This window comes from Myotis daubentonii, chromosome 3 (assembly GCF_963259705.1).
Source record: "Myotis daubentonii chromosome 3, mMyoDau2.1, whole genome shotgun sequence".
Lineage (NCBI taxonomy): Eukaryota > Metazoa > Chordata > Mammalia > Chiroptera > Vespertilionidae > Myotis > Myotis daubentonii.
This window is the reverse complement of record NC_081842.1, coordinates 176,639,810-176,665,503: the sequence shown is the minus strand read 5'-3', so window position 1 is coordinate 176,665,503 and position 25,694 is coordinate 176,639,810. Positions and strand designations below refer to the sequence as shown.

At 35.2% G+C, this 25,694-nt stretch overlaps 1 protein-coding gene across 24 annotated transcripts in view; it reads left to right on the top strand.

The window, feature by feature from the left end:
- The window catches only part of NFIA (nuclear factor I A), a 379,515-nt gene that overhangs the window by 9,110 nt on the left and 344,711 nt on the right, over window positions 1-25,694 (top strand). For 20 of the 24 annotated variants that reach the window (XM_059689356.1, XM_059689353.1, XM_059689363.1 and 17 more), the window contains exon 2: window positions 1,682-2,213. In XM_059689356.1, coding sequence (XP_059545339.1) covers window positions 1,682-2,213 — 532 coding nt within the window. The other 4 variants (XM_059689372.1, XM_059689375.1, XM_059689374.1 and 1 more) reach the window with 4 other exon arrangements.

The window sequence follows — 25,694 nt, the reverse complement described above, 5'->3', positions numbered from 1 at the left end:
ATGCTTTTATTGAAAAAGAGCAGTTTTCAAAGTTAAACTTGAAATACAGAGCCTGAAATTTATTCAGAGAGGAAAAAAAGAAATGTCATTTATTGAAATGATTAATTATGTATTTCATTAAAATATACTTTTCAAAACAATAATATGTAGTTTAGATAATGGATTATAATTTATTATATTTTAACAGACTTCATTGTTAAAATATTTTACCAGTTTTAACCATTCAGTTTACATTTGAACATCTAAAAATTTAATAATTTTTAATAGTAGTAGTATTTTGGACACTGCAGTTAATTCTGTCTCCAAAATATATATTTAGATGGATATTACGAACTGAAAAAGAATGCATTTTATAATATTATCTGTCCTACACCCTTTAAAAAAGTCATCAAGTATCTCTTTGATTTTCTTATTCTCTTTTATTTGAAAGTAAATAATTTATCTTTTTGGGGGGTTGTGCGGCAGAGAAAAGTTATGTAAGATTAGTGTGGGTTGGTTAATCAAAAGTTGGATGTACCGAGAAAGCTTTGTGGAGGTTACTGTTTAATTTTTCTTTAATTTTACTTTTATATTTACTAAGAAAATGTCAAAAGAATCAAACATCTTCAGGAAAACAGTAGGAAAATTTAAATATTTTAAATTCCATTTTATTTTCAAATTACTTGAATTTTAAGAGGCAACGATGACGGTTTTCCTGGAGTCTCATAAACATTGAATATATCAGGTTCTCCTTTTTCCTGTGAGGAAAAGCCTGAAATATTATTTTCAAAAGTTAAATAATTATTTTGTTTTTTAAGGGATGATCATTACTGAAGGCATTTCACAATCATATCAGTAAATTAAATGTATTTAGTTGCAACACTGTTGTCACAGTGACACATTCTGTTTACTATCTGGAATGTACGCTTTTCTTTGCCCCCCCCCCTTTTTGTTTCATTCCCATAATATCAGAAATTATGTCTTGGACATAGATCTTTTATTTTAGTCTGATGAATATCAGATTCATCTCTTCTTTTGTATGTGGTCCTCTGACATATTTTTCTAAGTCTTTGACTAAAAATATTTATGTACAACTGGAATACTTAAAAAGGAATTCAGATGTTACCAAAATGACTAAGACACAGATCAGTGTCTACATACAGTGTTTTTTAGAGGGAAAGTCTTTATTTTCATTGATCGCGGAGATGATTTCTGCTCCTAGACTTCCATAAACATTGACTGGCATCTAAATGTTTAGGATTTGCCAATCTGGCGGCTGAATCCTGGCTGTACTACAAGTAGTGAGGTCAAGGCTGGAGCAAAATTAGATATGCCTTCCTTGAAATAGGGTTAGAATTATATATTGTTATAAGCATTTCGATAAACTTTACTTACTAGCTAAAGGATTTGCAATGACGACTGGACCATAGAACCTGGGATGCTTTGGTGACTATACCAAAACATTTTTTAATTTTTAGCAATTTTCATCTTTGAGGTTGTGGGAAATAATACCGGTCGCTTTCTTTTTTCCCTCTTGGACTTCCTGTAGGGATTCTATATACGATTTTGGTAATTTAATCCTTGCATCAAATTTCAAGTGAAATAAAGATTTTTTTTTTTTTGACGGTGACCATCTGAAAAAAAAAAAAGTTTCTTTTTGTTTTCAGTGTAGTTATACTTTTGTTTATATTCATTTCCCTAGGATGAATTCCATCCTTTCATCGAAGCCCTTCTGCCCCACGTCCGAGCCTTCGCCTACACATGGTTCAACCTGCAGGCCCGAAAACGAAAATACTTCAAAAAACATGAAAAGCGTATGTCAAAAGAAGAAGAGAGAGCCGTGAAGGACGAGTTGCTAAGTGAAAAACCAGAGGTCAAGCAGAAGTGGGCATCTCGACTTCTGGCCAAGTTACGGAAAGATATCCGACCTGAGTACCGAGAGGATTTTGTGCTTACAGTTACAGGGAAAAAGCCTCCATGCTGTGTCCTTTCCAACCCAGACCAGAAAGGCAAGATGCGAAGAATTGACTGCCTCCGCCAGGCAGATAAAGTCTGGAGGTTGGACCTGGTTATGGTGATTTTATTTAAAGGTATTCCGCTCGAAAGTACTGATGGCGAGCGCCTTGTAAAGTCCCCGCAGTGCTCCAATCCAGGGCTCTGTGTCCAGCCCCATCACATAGGGGTTTCTGTTAAGGAACTCGATTTATATTTGGCATACTTTGTGCATGCAGCAGGTAAGTGCGATGGTGAGAAGTCCTTCCACTTTCTCTTGTGTGTGTTTCTTTCCTGATGACCTCTGTATGTGCCTGTGCACATGCACAGCGTGGTGTCAAAGGTGGGCCAAAGTCAGAACAGCCCCGGTGTCTGGGGTGCCACCTTCATGCAGATGGAAAAGGAGAGCTTTGAGAGAATTCGCACTAAGTTGAGTTCTTTTGGCAAGTGGTGTTATCAAAGGTGTTGGGTAGTCAGTTATGCGATATGTTTAAATCACAATTTTTGATGATGGGCAGAGAAACCTCATAAAAACTCTTGTAATAAAGGGTGTATTTTACCTGGCAAGCGGATCTAGTTAAAAAGCATGTGGTTTGGTAGTGAGGCAATATTTTTAGTGGCTTTTCTTCTGGGAATGTCTTTAACCTACGGGGGCCTCTTGAACACCTTGCTAATTAAGATGAGGTTGGAGGTGAGATTATTGTTATTAAATTGCTGATCATTTATGAGGGAAAAAGGTTTACATTAGTATGCAGACTTAGTAGCTTTGTATTTAGGAACTTTTAGTGTTGTCTCAGATAGCTAAGGGAAAAAGCAAACCAACTCTTTTAAGTAATTGATGGAGAGGTTAACCTTAAAAGTAACCAACCCGTATAGTGCATGAGTGCATTGAGAAATCCATGTTGATAATTGGTTTAGTGAGTTGCTTTGATTTATAATAAAAGTATTTATTGTTTCAGGGCTGTTTTCAGGGCATGTTTTACCTATGCATATCACAGCAGTTAGAGTAGCATTGAGGATAAAACTATTGAGGACTGGATAAAATAATGCATTTTTACTTTGTTCCTTTCATCTTGTTTTAGACAAAAGGCTCATTGTGTTATGTGAAAGCTCAGATCTTGTGTAACTTGTTGACTTTTTATATGTACATATCGGTCGTGGTAGATCACCTTCATGGCAGTTACTTGAGCCTGATGGAAGAAAGAAGGTTGTGGAATCGTACCAGTAGATTGTTTTGGGGTTCATATAATTACATATTTTTTTCACAAAGGAGAGAGAAGATTCTATCTGTAAAATCAACACTGTACTGTTTTGCAAAACATTTTTAATTATAAGGATGCAAGCTATATTTTAAAGAAGTGAGCTGAAATCCTATTCTCTATTATTTTTCTCAGTATATGTTTCAGAAAGAGAACTTTTGTTACCCATCTTTCCTTACATAAGAAACTGGAGAAATTAACTTTGCAAGCATGCCTCATCATCATTTGCATTCTGTTGGTAGGGGACAGATAAGTATTTTAGAGGATGTGATCTGTAACTGTTTAAAATGTTTGGGTTTCTGAAAATGTTTATATGTAATTATAAGAAGTGCCTGTTGCTTCAGACAGTTTTGGGTGGCGGTAATGAAAAGGCACACCTCTCAAATGACCTTTACACAGGAAAAGTAGTCCTTTCTTAACCCCTTTACCATCCCATTATTGTTACTTGGTTTTGTGTTTTGAAAAAGCCAAGTTAAATTTTTTAAAAATTTATTTGCATATATAAGTGGAGATTCTTATAAGGAAAGGCAAGGTGCAAAGAAAATATGGGTGTTCTAAGTGCTGTCAGGGAACATTTTTTAAAATGTATTTAATCTTTTTAATATTTCGGAAGTAAGTATTTTATAAATTATAAGTCATGCTCTAATTGAAAATTGAGGGTGCCAACAGGTGATGCGCATCATGGTATGTTTTGTACTTCCTTAAAGGTGCCATCAGAATGAAATACCGGTTATGTTTTTATCGGTGTGAGCAGTATCCATTCTAAGTTCTAGATGTAAACATTTCCTTTAGATTTAAGAGATGCAACCTCTCTAGCTATTGCCATGACATGCATTCTCTTTTGTTGTTGATGCTGTTACTGGTGCTTTTGCTCCAAGTCCTTGAGCTAACAGTTGCTGGTTGTTTCAATACTTAAAGGGTGAGGTTGGTAAAATGATGTGTAGACGGTTGCTTAGGAGAGTTAGCATCCTTATTGCTTATGAAAGATTTATTGACAGCAACATGGATCAGACTACCTTTCGGTTTGGTTTTCCTGATGTATCCCAGAATCCCTTGTCAGGCCTGAACGCCAGCCAAGTGCCAGGCCATTGGTTTTGCCGGAGCAGAGCGCAGTAATGGCTGCTTCTCTGTACGCGCTGCAGGATGATTGCAAAAGGAAATATTAGGGGCCTTTTGTCTGAAAATATTTCAGATTTGATTTAAGAGATTTAGAGACCTGTTATTTGTGGAAGGGAGGCTGCCAATACAAATACGAGGTAGGCCGGTCAACTTACATACTACTGATTTGACAAGCATCTGTTATAATACTGAAGATTTGTAAACACTAAACAATGTTTTTACCTCTTTAAAAGTTTTGAGAACTTGCCAGTATTGGCAGGAGGCAGAGACTCTGAAACGTGCTTCAAGAAACATGCCAAAATCATTGTGGCCTTTTCACCTACAGCCCGCTCCCCCCACCTCTCTCTTTCTTTAAAGTGTTATATATTGTTTTCTCCCCCAAAGTCTCCTTTTTTCCCCATAGCTGGCCACAAAAGGGAGGTGTTTTTTTTCCTTCCAAAAAATGTGTACAATTATTGCTTTATTTCTCAGCCTCTTCTTTGGTAGGAAGTTGAAATCTTAGAACACAGATGTAAATGCTGGAAACTAATGCAGAATCAATCATTTTTTTTTTTAAATGCAGAGGTGATTTAGCCTGAGACTTATTGAGATGCTAAAATACAATACATAAATTACATTCCAAATTTTTCCTCTAAATCCAGGGCTATTCGAACTGTGTGAATTTTGTGGCTGATAAACAGTAACAAGGATAATGAAATCAGAGTGATTCCAAAAGCCTGAGAATTTCATCTCGTTAAAAGTATAAAAGAGCATATTCATTTTAGTTTGGTCTCTATTTGAGTTGTCCTTCCCCTGTATCATATGGCAACTTGGAGATATTATGGTATTGTGGCAAATGGTATTCTTTGTGGGCATGTAACAGTAAAGCTAATTTATGACCAGTCTTTACCAGATGATCTGTATCAGAATCTACAATATACCCGGCACGTGGCAAGGTCACAATTTAAGTTGTTAAGGTCATAACCTTAGCCACCAGGCATTTGACCTTTTAGATAAAGTTAACCTTTGTTCATTAGTAGGCACTCAACCGAGAACTTTCTGGAGAGTTTTTTGTTGTTGTTGTTTTTTTTTTAAACTGCTTCTGTATAACTTCTGGTAATGTAATCAGATTCTAGGGAGCTTTTCAGATGAGTTAGTTAAATTTTGTAAGAAGTTAGATTTTTAAGAACGCATCTCTTGCATTAGAGGTAAGTTGTTGTATCTAGACCACAGAATGACAGTGTTACACGTTATTTTTCATAGTTATTACCTGCTTTTTTTGGGGGGGGTGGTGGTGGAGTAGAATGAAAGCTCTGAACCAGCTGCTTGGAGATGTTTAAAAATAAAAATTAAACAAATAAAATTATGTTTAAATCAGTTTGGCCTGTGCTAGTTTGTAAGTTGGGCCCAAGCGCTAAATCACAATGAGCATCCTCACTTTTTGCATATGAGGAGTTTTCTGAGATTGGAAGTATTTTTAGTGGTCTTAAAATTTACTTTGAAAGATAAATAAATGGCCAAAATTTGCCAGCTAATTGCTGTCATTGTTAATTAACCAGTGACAGAGAAAATTGAATTTGTCCTACTGGTAGCACGAGTACTTGGTTAGTTTTAAGGTATAAGTGAACATTTTTTTGCATGGTGATGTTTTAGTACAATAGTTACTGATTGCTTTCATGCTGCCCCTGTTACTACCTTCACTTAGCTTTGCTTGGACTAGGGTTAGCAATGGTCCCATCACTCACTGAAAGAGCTGTTGCCATGTCTGGTACCTGTCCTGCAAACCTGTGCTGCTGTATTACTGATTACCCTATCACCTGTACCATATTATTCACCTTATTATGCTAGCGTGAATGCTCATTTTAAGTTATTTACATTACTGTGAGTTTTGCTCTGATACGCCACGTATTACTCCGTTTCAACAAAGAGAGAGAGAGAGAGAGGGAGAGAGAGAGAGAGAGAGAGAGAGAGAGAGGAGACACTCCCATTTAGGTGCATTTTAGTTTTATTTTGGCTTCGTGATTGCCATTCCTTCATAGAGTAATAGAGAAAGCCATGATATGCAGTTGGACCAGATGGTCATGTTGACAGGTTGAGAATTCACTTCCTACTGCTTCAGAACAGGTGTAAGATTAGGAGTGTCTGTGTATGAGCGTATGTGTGCATCGTGTGCATGTGTGTGCACATCCAGGCTGCACACAGAGTGTTGTTTAGAGCAGTGGGAATGATTTCTTTCTTTTAATTTTTTTTAAATAAAGCTGGTACTTTAAATACAGTGTAGCTATATGCATAATGTTATCAATACATAGAGAGTAATTATTGTAACAAATTTTAAGTAAATGTTAGACTGTTATAGTTTATAATTTTATGTCAAATTAATTACAACAATTTCTTTATTTTTAGATAACTTAACCACATTAGTTTATGGCAGTATTGCATATCTTAACTACATTCCATATATTCTGTTAGCTGGTATATGTGTGTATGTGTTTATGTTCAAGTCTAGGACTAGACATTATGTAATTAAACTTCTTCAGTGCCTTAAAAAACTCCCTGGTTGGAAGCTGTGCAGTTAGTTTCTGTGATTTGTAATCATAAACTGTGTTTGGAAAAAGAAGGAATAAGACTAATATACATTTAAAATTAATAGAGTAAGTACCACCCTACCTCAAATTCTAACTCTAACCTAACACTAAACTTGTGATAGATTTTTGTAGCTGACTGATCTACTGTAAATAATTGGTATATGCACACAATTTTAGAAAACTTCATTTATCTTTATATTTGTCTTTCAAGTCTTCAAAGGAGAGAGCACTAACAATCGACAAACTTGAGATAAATATGGCTTTTATCTCCTGGAGTGTTTTCTGTGTAACTTGAGGATAGTAAAAATATCTGTTATCTAGAATTTAGTAACAGTATCCTTTATGTAGAATGAAGTGAAAAAGATGGACATTCAGAGGCAGAGAATGAATAGGAATAAGGAGGAAGAGTGGTTTTGGTGTAAACCTGTGACAGAGGAGGTCAGTTCATTTATGGCTAAGAGGTTCGAGTGTTGGTAAGAAATTTCTCAATGCTGCTGGCTTGGATTTGCCTTGTCTTTTTTTCTACCCAGTGATGAATAGCATTAATTTAAACCTATTTAGGGCTAGTGTGGGAGAAACCACAGCCTTTGTTGTGGTCACTGCTGTACACAGTAGGACTGGTGTTTCACTTAGTTAAGGCCTCAAGCTGCTTCCAGAAGACGCAGAACAGCCTGTCGGCTTTTAAAAACTTGCACAGAAGCAACAACAGTTCTAATTGCTCACAAATGTTAATATAGATTATTGAAAACAATTCTGAGGGTTAGAATAGGAGGAAAAAAAACATCAAATACAGATTGAATGCAGTGAATGTGCTAACCATTGTTTTATGACCATTTCAGCAACAATTTCTCCATGGTTATTTAGAGTTTAGATCTTGCTTTTCAATATATTATAAATTGTAAATCATTGGGAGCTGGGGTAAGGGGGAGGAAGAAGTCAGGTGGAGGAGGAAGAGAATGAATGAACTGGCATGCTTTGTTAAGAGAAACATAAAACCGTGAACTTAATCGCAAATGGAGATGCTCTAAAAAGTGTTTTGGTTTAAGTAATGACTGTAAGAGGATCCCAAGCAACAAGATATCAAGAGAATTTTATAATCAATCTCCCCACATTTTTTTTTTTTGCATAGTTTCTTTTAGACTAAGAGACTATTAGTGGCTTTTGGAGTTTCTGTGCAAATTTTTAGAAAGAAAAGTTTCACAATTTTTTAAAGTATTTAGGGGTCCAGTTAGGGACACTTGTGGCACACATACACTTGTAAAGGAGCTATTGAGATGTTTATTATTATTACCATTTTTCCTTTGAAGGTGACAATAGACTGTTGTCTATTTTTTGGCTGTCAGCCACTAAGGCAACTGTAAGATACAAATTACTGATCCAAACTTTAGTGTCCCTAAACTTAGGGACTTTTTTATAGCTGCTGCAAAGACAGAAATGACTCCCCCCCGCCCCCCCCCCCGGGTTTTCCCCAAATATTAGAAAACAATGTTGTGTGTTTTGTTATGATAACTCCACCGTGTAAAAGTATATTTTATCTAATGGAATTTGTCCTCCCATTTTAGTGAAATAAACATGGCTTATGAGGCAAAGAAATAAATCCACAAATGACAAATTGTAGCAGCTTCATGGCAGAGATCTTTTTGCTGTTCTGTTTGTAAAGAAGCTAAATAAGATTAAGCTAAACAAGATAAAACCGAAGGAAAGAAGTTCATTTGTGTTATGTATTTTGGCAAGTGTTGGTTTTCTTTGACATGTAATATATTGCTCATCCCAAACCTAGAAATGATTAGGGTGGTCATAATAACTGGAGATTGAAGTGGAACAGCTTAATCTTCTTTGCAAACTTTAAACTTATTGCTCTTTGTGTCTTTTGCATACCTTCCTAGTGATAGATATTTTGGGCCTTGAATAACTGAGAGATGGATGGAAGGAAGGGAGGAAGGAAGACAACTTTTATTGAATGTCTCTTTTATGGCAAGCACTGTACTAAGTTTTGCCCTATGCTGTAGCTTTTTTTTCCCTTTCCTCTTCTTTTTAAAAAACTTCATAGCAATATTGTGAATACATAATACATTCCCCATTTGTACTGGTGAAAATAGTGTCTCAGAGTAGCCAAGTTAGAGCAAAATTAAATTCAGACTTGCTGATTCCAAGTTATTTGCTTTTAAAAATAAAATTCAAATCTGTTCTATAGCCTTCTCTCTATTTTGTTGTTTGGGGTTGGCTGTTATTTAAATGGTATTACACATCTACCTTGAATCAATAAAAAGTCAAAATCCAAACCTTTCCCACAGAGATAGTATGCTGCAGAGTTCAGGTCTAGCCGCAGAATGAGGCTGCACTTGGTTAGGAGAAGGAGAAATGGTTTGGGGCTTGTCAGTGTGGGGGTCAACAATCTGGAATGACTTGTTCTATTTTGTTTTTAGGAAGTTGAAGTTAGTGAATTCTCTTTGACATTATGACACAGGTTTAAGATTAAAAACATTTTTTTTTTTTTGGTAAGATAAAGTTAGCTGAATTGGTTTAAATGCTTTGGGAAGCCATTGAGAATTAAAGCAAGCATTATTTTAAAAATCAGAGTCGCATGCAATATTTTACTAGGTAGATTTTTTAAAAACATTTTCTTATATGCATGAGATATGTATTAGTAACTTCCCATAATGATTAGATTTAAAAATTTAAAATTTACTCCGTAAAGACCTTGTGGCCTTGTGTATAATTATTTTAAAAAAAGATAAAATGGAGTATTTTTAGTTAAAAAAATTTTTAAAAAAATTTAAAATAGAAAGGAGAAAAGTTTAAAATAGGGACAAACTTTATCTTAATGCCCTTAAGTGATTTATTGATGGATTTATTTAATGCCCTTATAATCATTTTTTTTAAACTTAGGCAAGATTAGTTCTTAATGACTTCAGTGCAAAAACTCAAAGTCTCACTCAACATGAATTTTCTATTGGTAAATAGAAAAAAAAATGACCAGTAAAATAATTTTTACTACATTGGTTCTACATATTAATTCTTTTAGGATTTTTTTTTTTTAAGTATGCTGCTGAACTGGAACCTATAATGAATAAAAGAAAATGTAATTTTCTTTTTAAGAAACGCTAATAAGTCTTAATGTTAGGGTTGTTGATTATCAGTTATGCTGGAGGAGGAAAATTTAGGTTTGTGAATAAAAGTGAATAAATTGGAAACAGAAGGGGGTTAGATTTAAAAATTAGGACTCACAGTCATTGTTCTTTCCACCCCGTTCCATACTGCCTGCCTTATGATGTCTCTGGTGTTTATGGTGGTCCCAAATCCTGTGAATTTCAGACATAAACAGTTTTCAGAGCATACATATTTATACAAATATTTTAATAGCTATTTTTGAAGTACTCTATGGGTTAAAAAAGTAAGCTGAAATAAAAAATAATAAAACATTTAAAAAGTAAATACTATTCAAAATTTTGTATGTATGTCTGTGTAGCATCTGCCCTTGTCAGGCTGCTGTCTTTGTTGCTATGGTTTGGGTGATTTTATTTCCTTTTGTAATTTTGCCAGCCCATGATTGGGTAGTGCAGCATGTTCATGCTGTGGGGGAAGATGTATCTGTGGTGAGTCATATAGCTTGATCTAAGTGGTAATTTTTTGGTAGGGAAAGGTATTGGTCGGATTCTATTATCCAATAGAAACTGTGGTGCCACAATATCAGTGTTCATTTAGTTATCAAAATCAGGCACACATTACTTAATATGGGAAATGGAGGACTACGTCTTCTGTTGGAAGCACTTAGGATACTGTGTATTTTAATCTTAAAGGGATTAGTTATCTAATTTTAAGGTTCTGCATAAAGTGAATATCGTATATGTAGGATCCCATTATCGTCACTTTCAAATATCCCATTGCTTTTCAAAGAAGCTGTCATTACAAGTTCTTAGGTTGACAAATTCTCATCAACTTGGTGAACATTTTGGCTGCAAAGTGACGAAAGGCGAAGGAGGGCCCTAGACAGATGGTTTTCAGTGCTGGGATGACATCGAGCCCTTCTCCATGGCAGGTTTTAAACATGACAAATGAGTGGGGAGTGGCGATGCTTAAAGAGCCTACTATAGAAAGAGGAAGTAAGATACTATGTATGTGCCTGCAAACCTTCAGAGCATGCTCTTAAACAGAACTGTGCAAGCTCAGGTATACTAGCAAAGTGGCAGTGAAAATTGTAAATATCTTGTTTATGCAGTAGAACTCAAAAATAATATTAGTCATTACAAATGTTGTGGATGGAAAAGTGTGTATACCTGAGAAAATATTTTTGGCATTAAGTAATGGGAAGTTGAAGATAAGTGGGTTACCTACATTTAAGATGATGCAAGGATTCCTGATAAGATTTTGGCAAAAGCTTGTCCGCATCTTTGTATAACTGTGGCAAGATTTCTGCATGGATCATATTATATAAATATAACTAAGTTACTAATGTTTCTGTTTGATTCATTTAGTTGGCTTTTTCTTCTTTTAAATGTTAGAGGTTCTCTTTTGGAGAGTCGTTTCAAGTAACTTCTGAGAATGAAGTCTTTGTCACTGGATGCTGTGTAACAGCATAACTATTGTTGTACGTTCCTGTCAGCAAAAGATAGTCTTTGCAATACTTTTATTGTATGTCCTCTTAAAATGTGACAAGGACTTTTAGTAAGAATTATTTTTTCATTTAAATGTACTTTTTGAAATCCCTCCCCCTCCCAAGCTAATCAAGAATTACGGGGGTGGTTTAAGAATATTCAGATGAATTTTTATTATTTTCTAGGCTTGTTCACTGTATAGGAAAAGTCTTATTTTTTTAAAAAAAAGGTTCTGGGATTCATGTAGTTTAGATTTTCTCTAAAAGGAAGGGGGAATAGAGATTAACAGAAAAGTGCCATCTCATTGAGCTTGGGATGTATACAGTTTTTTGGAAAATGAGGATATTGCAATCTGAATTGTTAGGGTTGAAGAACTAATTGTTCTAAAGATATTTGCCCCTCATTTCAGAAAAGACAGCAAACATGCAAAATGGATAAATGTAATCCTTTGTACTTTTACCACCTACATTTTTAAACTACAGTGACTCTGATTTCTCTGGAAAGGTCAGAGGTTTCAGAAAGCTTTGTAATTCTTCAAAGAGAGACATTTTCAATTTTGCTATATAGAGACTAATTATACATAGCTTTTTACTTTATTTGCAATTGAGCCTAGGACAGTGGTCGGCAAACTCATTAGTCAGCAGAGCCAAATATCAACAGTACAACGATTGAAATTTCTTTTGAGAGCCAATTTTTTTAAACTTAAACTATATAGGTAGGTACATTGTTATTAACTTGATTAGGGTACTCCTAAGACTTAGGAAGAGCCACACTCAAGGGGCCAAAGAGCCGCATGTGGCTTGCGAGCCGCAGTTTGCCGACCACTGGTCTAGGAAGTGCTGGGGTGGGTATGATGCTGAATAAGTCATGAGACATGTCATGAGATAGCAGAATTGGAGGGAAACAGATAGATTGGAGAAAAACATAGACTCACGTTTAGAGATGCTCATTTTTGGCCTTTCCTATCAATCACTTTGTTTAAAAGTGAGGACAGAGCAGCTGCAACAGTGCATTTGGCTTTGTACTAGAGCATTCTATTACAAACTCTTTAAGCACTTGGGCCGTTTCAAGAAGTTTATGTATGTGGGTGCTATTTCTTAGGATTGACTTTGTTGGTTTTCTAAATTGTACATATGAGTTTCTTTGGTTATATGTGGGTTTCTTTGTTTCTGTTTTGTTTTTCTTTTGGACTTCTCCAAGTTTTGGAAAATTTTTCAAGTTGGGTGGTGGGGTGTATAGAGATTGTAGATGACTTTTGTTGTGGGTTACTCCTGTTATTCAGGAAACAGAGGCTCAGAGAGGGTTAGTAATTCACTCAAGCTCATGCCAACAGTAGGTGGCAAAGCCAGGGTTAAAGCCAGATCCGTCAGACCTCAGGCTCCTGTTGTTAACTTTTGTAATATTTAAATTGGCTGTTCTTATACATTATGTTATTAGCTCTTCATGTAAATCATACATTTTAGGGAGGGGAGCTTTTACAATTGCTTTTATGCAGTTCAGGAGGCTGAGTAACATGTCCATGGTACATGGTTAGTAAGTGATTGGATCTGGTGATGAGGTCAGACCCTTCTGTGGCCTGTTTTTACTTTCTAATGTGTTTCTCAATGTATCCAACTCTCTAAGCTCCACCTCTGAATGTTTGGATGGGATAAAAAGTGCTCTCTGGAAGTATGTAATAGTGCTGAAAGCACTTTGTTTTCTCTGAAGCTTAAAAAGTAGTGAGAGCCCTGGCTGGTGTTGCTCAGTTGGTTGGAGCATTGTCCCGTACACTGAAAAAGTTGAGGTTTGATTCCTCGCCGGGGCACATACCCAGTTGGGGTGCATGTGGGAGGCAACCGATCAATATTTCACTCTCACATTGATGTTCTCTCTCTCCCTTCTGAACTTTCTCTAAAATCAATCAAAGCAAGTCCCCGGTGAGAATGGGGGGCAGGGGGGGGAAGTAGTGAGAAACAGAGCTTGCTCTGGTTTGTTATTAGATTCAGAGTTTCACACGTTGGAGGAAACCTTCATTTAACAGGTGAGAAACTAAGACCACACATCCCAGCAGCTCTAGAGATAGAAAATCCTTGCATACATTGGAGAGCAGTTGTAGCCTGTTGTTGTTGTTTGCATCCAGGTGGATGCTTTTTGTTTGGTGTTGGCATAGAAGAGCTATTTCAGTTGCCTTTATTGACAAAGTCTACCCTGTCATTGGCAACTCCATTCAGCAAACACGTTTTGAGCACTTAAGGCACTATGTGCTAGGTGCCAGTTATACAAAGCTAAAGAAAATGTGATGGAATGAGTTGATGCCATCTTAGATGTAATTTCCTCAGAAATTAAGACTTCAGCCCTGGCTGGTTTGTCTCAGTGGATAGAGTGTCAGCCCTCAGAGCGAAGGGTCCCGGGTTTGATTCTGGTCAAGGGCACATACCGCAGTTGCAGTCTCAATCCCCTGCCCTGGTCAGGGCGCATGTAGGAGGCAACCAATCAATGTGTCGCTCACATTAATAATTCCCTCCCTCCCTCCCTCCCTCCCTCCCTCCCTCCCTCCCTCTCTTTCTAAAAATAAATAAATAAATAAATAAATAAATAAATAGAAAAGTATTCTCAGGTGAGGATTAAAATAAAAGAAATTAAGACTTCAAAGCTTTTCATGTTTTAAAATTAGAATTCTTCCAATCACTAGCCTGTGTGAGTTTTTAATAATTCACAGAACCAGTTGCTTATATTGCTGTGCAATTGGTGTATGTTGAGGAATTCTATCATTTGATGATACTTCTCCTCAGTGTTAAATTTTTTTGTTTTCTTATGTCAAATATATCTGTGTGAGTGGAAAGAAAATCCAAGCAGACACAGGAGAGGGCACAGGTGGTTTCTATTATTTGATAGTTCACTGTAGCATGTTTTCTCTAAAGAAAACTGGTGGGTAAAAAAAAAAAAAGTTCTATTTTTTTAAAGAACATCTTTCTAGTAATACTGAAGTATAAAACAGAGTCATAGGAAAACTAAACAGCAGGAGAATGAGGGAATGAAAAACAGCAAGGAGAGGAAGGCCTGGGAGAGCCAGCCGTGTGAATTCATTTGGCAGTTGGTAGTAGTTCCTAAAACAGTCAAGTCCCAGTGGTATAACCTACATTCTCTGTTTTGCTCCATCTCCAGAGAAAGTTAGCAATCCTGAGACTTTTATACTGAAGTGGATTTAAATTGTCCAAGGTCTCAAGCTGCTTTGCCTCATTTTCTGTTGTTAAAAGAAAACAGATACGAATATGCATTCAGACAGAAAGCATAGAAGAGGTCCTGTATGTGTGAGTGTGTGCTTGTGTGTTAATGGGACAGGTGTGAAGGCCTTTGGGGAAAGTGTGTACAGATGGTGATGGGAAAGAGAAGAACTTTTGCATGTCTGATAAATGAAATACAAACAACAACAACAATCTGGTGGTCCCACACAGTGGATATTGGATTTTTTTTTGGTTCTGTTATGTCTGCTTGTTGTTTGATCTGAAAGTGAAGTCTATTTCTCCAGCCATTAAATATGTGAGCTTTTCTTTGTATAGAGACTAAAACAAATGATTTGTTCTGTAATTATTTTTCAAAAGGCAGAAAATGCGTGTGTAACATTGAGAATGGCATGGGATTGTCCTAGAAACTCATCTGAACGCTGTAAATAAAAATGGCTGGGGATTAGTCACAGTGACATGTGGGACATCATGAAACTCAAGACAGATTTCTTTGTTTTACAGTCAGTAAGAGAAGTGAGGCGAACTTGATCAAGTTCATGGGACGTTAGCAGTTCAGTTTCTCCAGGGAAAACTGTGTTGTCTTCTGATTAAATAAGCCACATGGATACAAATACCTAAATTCACCTGATGATTTTAACAATATCGGTATTTCCTTTATTTTAAGAGTGTATTATTTACAGCCAATGAAAGTTTTAAAAGTTTGAAAATCTCTGTTTTTACTACTAATTTCCCTCTCTCATTACCCCCACCACTCTACACAGCTTATTTTCATATAATCCTGAATAGCATTTTTACATATGCGGCCTTATTATGTTTTCTTCAATCTCTCATTTTTTCAATTAGTAAGAATAAAACAACATGATAAACAATGTTAATGTTATATCTTTTAAAATTATATATATTTAGATTAGAATTATGGGTCTGCAATATAACCCCATTTCCTGTTTTCTAATGTAGTACTTAGAAGGATATTTTTATAGCGTATTCTCATTGTCCAACATGTGGAGAAAGGATTGCTTGTCTTTAAATTTGGAATGAATCCCCAGTTCCATACTCCCACCAGGGTGATGTTTCAGTAAATGAACATATCAGGCCTTGGACCCTTGAGCTTTTGGAGGCAGGAGCTAAAGTCTGAGTGGGGTTCAGGACTTAAGGAATTAGTGCTGGGGAATGTCTCATGCTTCTGGTGAGCCCCTTTCACAGTGCTATACTTTATTGGATGTTCTTATTTTTAATCAAGATAATAGACACAGCCCAGCTGGTGTGGCTCAGTGGTTGCGTGTTGACCTGTGAACCAGGAGGTCATGGTTTGATTCCTGGTCGGAGCACATGCCTGGTGGTGGGTTCAATTCCCAGTGTGGAGCGTGCAAGAGGCAGCCTATCAATGATTCTCTTTCATCATTGATGTTTCTCTCTCTCTTCCCTTTCATCTCTAAAATCAATAAAAATATATTTAAAAAATAGATACAATATTTAAACAAGGGAAAGTTGTAGAAAAATGTGGGATAATTAAAGTGATTGAGTTGTCTTTCTGGATTGAATTAACCAGTTAACACAACTAACCTTGAAACTGAAGAGAGCACATGCAAAGATGCAAGTGAAAATTTTAGTGCATGGAACATACAGAGGCACCCTGTTTTCCTACCTGTCTCCCATGAGACTCTACCCACACTTTGTATCGTAATGTGTGTGTGTGTGTGTGTGTGTATTTTCTCTCTCTCTCTCTCTCTCTCTCTCTCTCTCTCTCTCTCTCTCTCTCTCTCTCTCTATTTTTTTGTATTATTTCTTCTACTTGGAATGTCCTCACCCACCTTTAATTGGCTAATATTACTTAAGCCTTCTTTTCACCCCAGCATTTAAGGGCTCTTTGCCTACATTCCCATAGAATCCTGGTAGCACTATGTCAGTACTCACCATTAGCACTTCTTGTTTCATAAAATGATCTGTCTTCCAAATTGGGCTGTGATTTCTTTATGAGCAGGGGCTGGATTGTATTAGTTTTTTGTGTACCTCCCCATAGGGGTGCATAGAGCCTGCTCATATTTTTGTTGAGCTGGGGACTAAGTGGAGAATATGGGTTGAACAAAACAAAAAAAAAAGTGAGAAGCTGATAATCTGAATTTTAAAACTAGGTAACATATTATATAGTTTTTGGGTGTTTACCTTAGGACTGAATTTAAGCCTAAACTTTTTGTGTGAGAATGATTTTTCCCTTCTCACCTTATTATGTTAACTGATTTCTGTTTCTTCACCAAAATCCAAAGTTGCATGTTAACCTAAAGGAGTTATTTATATGTGAATAATTATAATTTGGAAAATAAAGGTTTGGTGATGCCAGACTTATCTATAGAAAACTGTCAGGCTATTTGTTTTTCCATCTAAGATCCTGGTCTTGACTTTTATTTGAACTGTTTACCTCGTAAAGATGATAGGGAAATATAACCATTGCTTCAGCTTATGTAAGAAAATCATCTTTATAACAACAGTCATTTCTCAAGTACCTACTATGTGCTACGTACCCAGCTAGAGGGGAGACAAAGGGATTTAATTTCATGCTGTTGAATTTTTAAAGAGCATAATCTTGATTAAAGATGTAGTCCTCTCCTTAGGATAGACACACTTTGGTTGTGGTGGTGGTGTTGCGGGAGGCGGGGTTGGATCACATGCTCTCTTCCTCCAAAGGGAAAATGTCAGTCGTATCCTTATCTCTAGAGAGCATTTAAAGTTTTGTCTGTCTCTCTTCACTGAATCAGGTGTATTTTGGCATACTTACTTACCCCAGGTTGGGGAAGGCCACAGGCGGTAGTAGTAGAAAAGTTAGAAATCAGAATTAAGGACTTGGGCCCAATTATATATGGTAAACTACTAAAGTTCCCCTCCTATCCAATGCTTTTCTCACATCAAAACTGTTAGACCAATTTCATTAGCTCCAAAATGCACCAGCATATGTAAATCTTCTTTGTTTAATTGGAGACCTATTGATTGTAGGTAACATAAGCCTCTCTAAGGGAAACAGAACCCAACTGAAGATAAGAGTTTCTTCCCCCCAACACATACAGCATGCATGATTTTATTTCTCTAGGCATGTTCATTATCAAAACTGTGCCACTGCAGATTTTCCCATAAAGTGTTTCCTTCTGGCCCCATTTTCATATCTAAAAGCTCCTACTGGTTTCAGCAAGGGATAATGGCAGCATTTAACAGAAAATCTCTCTCTCTCTCTCTCTCTCTCTCTCTTTCCTTTTTTTTTTTTTTTTTTTTTTTGCCAAAACCTTAAAAGTACATACTGAGAAACAACAACTTGTAAAATCATATGAAAATTAATCTGCTTTAAAAAGATGTGAAAAGTCTTCTTTTGTGCTTCATAGAATGCTGAATGGGATGAAATTTTGCCCATCTTCTTTAGTGAGCAGTCACCAAAAATATTCTAGTAGGGAATGAAAACTAGAATGCAATTTTTTTCACTTACATTCTAATTGAATCTCAAAGCTGCAAAGAAGATAGTGTGCCAGCCTGATTTTGCAGGGTGGTATAAAGCATGGGCTATCCCAGTGTGCTTCCTAGGATCAGGGCATCTTCTAACTCAGCGGTTGTCAACCTGTGGGTCGCGACCCCTTTGGGGGTCAAATGACCCTTTCACAGGGGTCGCCTAAGACCATCGGAAAACACATATATAATTACATATTGTTTTTGTGATTAATCACTATGCTTTAATTATGTTCAATTTGTAACAATGAAAATACATCCTGCATATCAGATATTTACATTATGATTTATAACAGTAGCAAAATTACAGTTATGAAGTAGCAACGAAAATAATTTTATGGTTGGGGATCACCACAACATGAGGAACTATATTAAAGGGTCACGGCATTAGGAAGGTTGAGAACCACTATTCTGTTAATACTAATAGGAAACTTGCATTTTCTTATATATCTTCTTGAAATTCCTTTCATTTTTATTTCTGAAGTGTAAGATTTAGGTCAAGATCAATGTATGGCTAATTGCTTATTAGGTAATAAGAATTTTGGGAAGGAGAAATACCTGTTCAGTTGTTGTAAATTTTCATTCAATAACTCAAACTATGTTTGACAAAAACACTAGTCAGGTATAAGAGGTAAATATCTCTATTTTTTTCCTTCTTAAAATTATACTAAGATTATGTTTATTAAGAACTTAAATTAGGAAACACTCTAATTTTTCTCTCCCTTAGAGTATTATCAATCTCTAAAAGAGATATTTAATTACTGAAATTATAGCATCTTGTGAAAAACGGTTATTTTCTAATTTTATAATGCAGTTAATGCTATCGCAATGAATTCATGGCCCTTCTCAGAGTATTCATTGTTCTTGCTTGGTGTGGCTGGTTGAACACCTCTCAGGTGGTGAGGAGTGTGTGTTTAGATGGTGTGTAGTGGAGAGATCTTGACTGGTACAGAGTAACTTTATAGCAGCCACTATAATGCTTATCAGTGAAATCCTACCTCATTTAATTATTACTTAATTCTCTGATTATATTTTTTGTGTCTGAGAGAAGATGATCACCTTCATCCTGTTGAAGTGTGGATGGACAGATATCGTTGTTTCAGTTTCTCAATTCAGCACACCTACGAAGGCATTCTGAAGTAGAACGCCTTTTTGAAGAGTAGTGCATCAATCTACCTACCAAAACGGATGTAGTGAAATGCTGACTGGGCTTGTGATGAGATAAGAGGTTTCTCAATTCAGTTAAGTTCATCTTTGAGTAATGCATGCCACTCAGGTTCAGTCAGGTTTTTAAAAAATTTCTTTTGGAAATTATTCATAGAAACTCAGTCCTATAACCAGATAGTGAATATTATCATTGGAAGGAAGGTTTGCACTCATCTATCAGACCCAAAAAATCACACCTCTCTGTCAGACCAAAAAATTCTCACTTTGTTGATCTCCTTTCATATGTATGTGATATGTGATATGTGGCATAGGCTATATGATATGATGTGTGTGTATGCATGTATTACTACCAGCTATTTACAACAAACCCAGATCATCCTGTTTCAGCCCCCTCCCAAGAATAGAAGTTTCTTTGAAACCAAGCATAATGGAATGGAATGTTAAAAGACTGGATGATACATTTTAAGTCAAATAGAAGTATGGATTATCTGCTGTTTGGATTTGTCCATAGTGGAGTGACTACCTCCTATATGGCTGCATCCCCCTGTTTGCATGGGGAATTGAGATTGGATTTAAAATGAAAATGATTCACATCAGTCAAGTAAAAAAGAATGAAGACTCCCCCGCCCCCCAATTTAACTATTCATATATTTTCTTGGGGAAAATGGGACTGCATTAATAAAATAATTCAAACTAGAGAATCACATGTATTTCTTTTAAACCATTTCAGGCCTGTTGCTGAAAGGTTTTAGGATATTGTGAAAAATCATTTTGTTTTAATAAACATTGCTGGTTTGATTTCTTATTTCTTTTTCATTTATTTTTCAATATAAGAATGTATGTAAGTTATAATGCATAATAATGAAGTGCAGACTTGGGGACCTTTCTCCCCACCTGAGAAAGAGAGCATCAGCAGTATTTTGCATTTACTTCTATGTTCCCTGGAAATATTACCCATTATCCTCAATATTGTGTTCATCATTACCCTCATAAAAGAAGTGTTTTCATGACATATATGTGTACTAAATATATTGTTCAGTTTTGCTTAAGTTTTATAAAACTTTTATATACATACACACATACATACATATATGCTTCTTAAAATTGATTTTCACTCAATGTTTCTAATATTGCTGCATGTACTGTAATTTATTCTTCTTGTATAATATACTAACGTTCGATGTTTCTAGTTTCTTGCTACCAGCAAGTCTTATGAATAGTCACATGTCATCTGGAGCATGTGTGTAAGAATTTCTTTAGGGCATGTGCTAAGAGTAGAATTGTTGATTAACAGAGTATGTAAATGTTACATTTTTTTGTTTTTAATTTATTTTTTATTGATTTTTAGAGAGGAAGGCAGCGGGAGAGAGATAGAAACATCAATGAGAGGGAACATTGATCAGCTGCCTCCTACACGCCCTCTACTGGGGATGGAGCCTGTGCGCTGGCCAGAAATCGAACCTGTGACCTCTTGGTACATGGGTTGTTGCTCAACCACTGAGCCACACCAGCCAGGCAAATGTTACATTAAAAAAATATATATATTATTTTATTTTAAAAATAGTTGTACCTATTTTTCACTCTCACTAGCACTAGCAGTGTACAAAAGATTCATGTTGATACATGTCTTTTCTGATATTTACTATTGCCAAATTTTTACTTTTTGCCAACCTGGTCGCTATAAAGTGATATTTCATTGTGGTCTTAATTTGCATTATTCATTTGATTAATAATGAGATTAAACATCTTTTCTATATCTTTCCTTTTCTGTGAAATAAATACTCATGTCTTTTTACTATGTTTTCTATTTTGTTGCTTGTCTTTTTCTTGTTGGTTTGTTAGGAATTCTTTATGTCTCTTGAATTCTCCTTTGCATTATATGTTTTCAAATATCTTTTCATAGGTCGTGGCTAGTCTTATAATTGCTTTAAGATATCTTTGATGAACAAAAATTAATTTTAATATAGTAAACTTTATTAATCCTTTTTCTTTATGGTTAGTGCTTTTGTCTTATTTAAAATATCCTTCTTTGCTCTGTTAGGAATACATGGTATTTTTTACACATCTTTAAATGCTCATCTCCCATTTAAGTTTGTATTCCAGTTGGAATTTATTTTTGTGTATGGTATGAAGGAGAGGTCCAATTTTGTTTTTTCTTTGTGAATGATAGTTTTTACTCCATCATTTATTGAATAGTTTCTCTAGTCCTCCAAATAATCTTCCAGGCTACCTCTTTTGTTTATTAAGTTTTCATATTTGTATGTATCTGCATCTGGATTCTCTGCTGTGTTCCAATAATCAGTTTATCTACCCCATACCAACACTATGTTGTGTGACTTACTAAGCACTTATAGTTACTTAGGATATCTGATAAGGCAAATCCTTCCTACCTTTATTGAGGAGTGTTTTAGTTATTCTTGTCTCTTTACTGTTCCATATACAGTATATGTTATTTATATTTAATATTTTATTCTACATATAGAATTCACTTTAATTTCAAAGCTTTTTTCTCTTTTTTAGATATTATTTTATATTCATCAAGGTAGGCTACAGAGCTATGGTTCCAAATAAGCTTTTAGTATTGAATTTCTTTTTTTTTTTCTTTTTCCCATTGACACACTTCACTCATTTCTCACTGCCCCTTCACCCCCGCCTCTGGCAACCACCAGTTTCTATATCCATGACCCCCTTTTTTAAAAATTCCACATATAAGAGAAATCATACGGTATTTGTCTTTCTCTGACTTATTTCATTTTCCATAATACCCTCAAGGTCCATCCATGTTGTCACAAATGGCAGGACTTCATTCTTTTTATGCCCAAATACTCATGTGTGTGTGTGCCACAATTTCTTTATCCATTTATCCATTGATAGAAATCAAGTTATTGGTTGATTCCATATCTTGGCTATTATAAATAATGATGCAATAGACATGGGGGTGAATATGCTAGTATCTTTCCCAGCAAGTATTTTTGTTTTCTTAAGATAAATACCCAGAAGTCGAATTGCTGGATCACATTGTCATTCTATTTTTAATTATTTCCATAGCGGCTATACCAATTTACATTCCCACCAACAGTGCATAAAGGTTCCCTTTTCTTCACATCCTTGCCAACACTAGTTATTTCTTGTCTTTTTGATCATAGTAATTCTGACAGGTGTGAGGTGATAGAATAATTTTTTTTCAAGTTTCATAAAAAGTGGATTTTGTTTAGAAATGTATTAAATCTACAGATGAATTATCTTTTTACTATCAGATCTTAGTACATCTATGAACATGGTATGTCTATTTATTTAGATGTTACCTTTCAATTGATTGAATTACTTTTTACTCAGGTCTTGAGAATTTTTTTTGTGAAGCTGCTTTTGAAAATTGTGTTTTTAAAAGAATATTTTCTACCAGTGTGTTTCTAGTATAGAAATACAGTTAATTTTTGTACAATAATTTCACATCCCGTTATATTTACATGTTTTCAGCCAGTAATTTGTAAATTAATTTGTGTTTACTGTGTAGATTATCATATCAAGTACAAACAATAGCACTTTCATTTCTGCTATTCCAGTCTTATGCTTTTATCCTTCGTACACTTCTTACGGCACTGGCTAGTACTGCCAATTAATTCAGTGTTGAATTAACCTGTGAGTATTGGGCATCCTTGACTTTCATCCCTTGGTTTCCTATTTATTTTTTATTTACAAAAGAGACTGAGTTAATGCCTTAATATTTAAATACTGCATTTGCTGATCATATTTTAATCAGAGAAAGGTCAAGAACTTACCTCATTTTTGTTAATTTTTTCTCTTTTGTTAATTTACTGGGTTTGCTCTATGTTACAATAGTTGAATCCTCAAATTCTCCTGGCAAATTACTTCATGTGCAGAAAGATAGTATAAATTATTTGGTGAGTGGTGTTTTAAAGAATGCAGTTATCTAATATTTCAAAATAAGAGGCTTATTTGTATGTACTAATCATTTTAGATATTCCAGTAAAGACAATGACCATATTTTGTATGGATGTGAGACTCTTTGATACTGTGGTGTGCGGTCAGCCTCTTAAATTTTGATTTGAAATATAGAATCCTTAAGTATCATTTTTTACAATTTAAAATTCATGGTTTGGATTGGTTTACTTTTTTCCCTTTTCCTCATGCAATTTTTGTTAAGACTTGAACAGATTACTCCTAATCTTGTGAGCAGACTGCAGGAAGACAACTATTAAAAGTAGAAAGCTATTAAGCAGTCAGGGGTTTATTATGCTTTAGTGTTTTGTTTAAGTCTGTTCTTAATTGGTTGATTAATGTACGTGAAGTCCTTTTCCTCCCTCCATCTCTACAGATGGCAAATGGTAGGTCCCAACTGTCATTGTTCGCAAAAAAGGTTATGGTTCAAAGTCAAAGATTCAGAGATAACAAAATAATCAATCATAGGAACTTGTCTCAGAGTGCCCAGCCAGGCAAAAGTTAGGCAGAGTAGTAATATTTACTCAGAATCCCTTAGGAACAATTTTTTGGTGTGTTCTTGATTTTATGTAGAAAATATTATTTAGTTAATGGAAATGTCCCTCTGAATTTAATGTCAGGCATTTATATAAATATGAAAAAGAATGGTTCCTAAGTTTTCTGTTAATCAGTTATCAAATGTTATTAGAATTTTAGTACAGTTTAAAAATGAGCATAATAGAGAAAGTAACATTCTTAATATATTGAGATTAACAGAACACTTTCAAAGGAATACCTTTTTACCATTTTCATGTGAAGATGATTTATAATGGTTAACTTCCGTTTTTTAGGAGGAAGAATAGAATTATGTTCTGGTATTGATCCATAAAGAGGATTTGCATTTTATTCATACTATAAAAAGTACCTTTAATGGATACATTGTGGTAATTGAATCTATACTGTGTATAACTATCAAAGTATCTTTTTAATTATTTTATGTTATATAATTCAGTAACTAAATTTAAGCCACGGGGAAGGAGATGACTGTATTATATCTTTAAGTGTAATGTATAGCCTTTAATATTCTTAAAGTAGATGGCAGTTAGGACATTTTTATTTAAATGCAAGAGAGAGGGAGAGAAGGAGAGAGGGAGAGAGGGAGAGAGAGAGAGAGAGAGAGAGAGAGAGAGAGAGAGAGAGAGAGACATTCCATTACATTCAGCACTGTATGAAACTAAGTCAAAGGAGTTTTGTTAATTAAATTCAATTGCCATCCATTAGACCAGTGGAATGAGATGATTCTGCCAGGACGCTGACACAGCACAGGTATGCAATTTGGCTAAATGGCCATTTCTAAACCATAGCACACATTTCTCTACTTGTTCACTTTTTTTAAGTGATAGTTTTTACTCTTAAAAAGTCAAAGAGGAACCAGTGCTTGCTGAAGGGTAAAGGTATCATTTTTATCCAGTCTACTGAGAAGCGATTAGTTTGTTGGCTTGGAAATGTGTGGTTCACATGGAGACTATTTGAGAGAAAATGATTTTTTTTTTAAAAAAAGTATGCAATATCTGTAGCAAGCATATTAACAAAATATATACATATGTGTGTCAGTGTAGACAAATGTATATGTTTTAAAGTTTAGTGGTCTTTAACCTAAAACAATTTTAGTAATAATTATTTCTTGAATTTAAAATAAAGCATCCTCGAAGATATAACTACAATTTGGATATATATTACTTGGGGGAAGTTATAATAGTTAAAGGAATTATAAAAATGAAATTTAGGTGGTGGGTAAGTTTATCTACATTTTGGCATAAATCACTACTTTTAGAGGCTTTATATGTCAGGCTGATAGGTTTCCTACCATGATGAAATGACAAGAATACCATTCAGGCATTGGCTGACACATAATTTTGACAGCCAGCAAGATTGCAGTGTTGCTGAGTGCACAGATTTCCACTTCCTGCCAAGATTAAAATTGGCAAAAACCAAAGAGGATATTAGGGATTGTCACTTTAAGAAGAAATAACATGTTAATGTTCTGCATTTGCTTAAGAAATATAAGGGTGATCTCTTGAACCGCAGTCTGCTGAAACGTACAAGTTTGCAATCAATAGATGTTGGTTAGTGTGAGCATCAAAAATTAAATAAAATAAGTCATTGTGATAATGAAGCTCATTCTAGTTTCACTTACTAGGACATTATTATTTTTCTTCTGTATAAAAAGACTTCTTTACAAAAGCAATAAAATAGGTTTCCCAACAGCCCCTGAAGAACAAAGGCCTACTTTAAGTTTGTGAATCTGAAGACAGAAGGCCTTACTTCCTGAATTTTCTTATTTTTTCCTGTGTGAGCAGATGGTTTTTC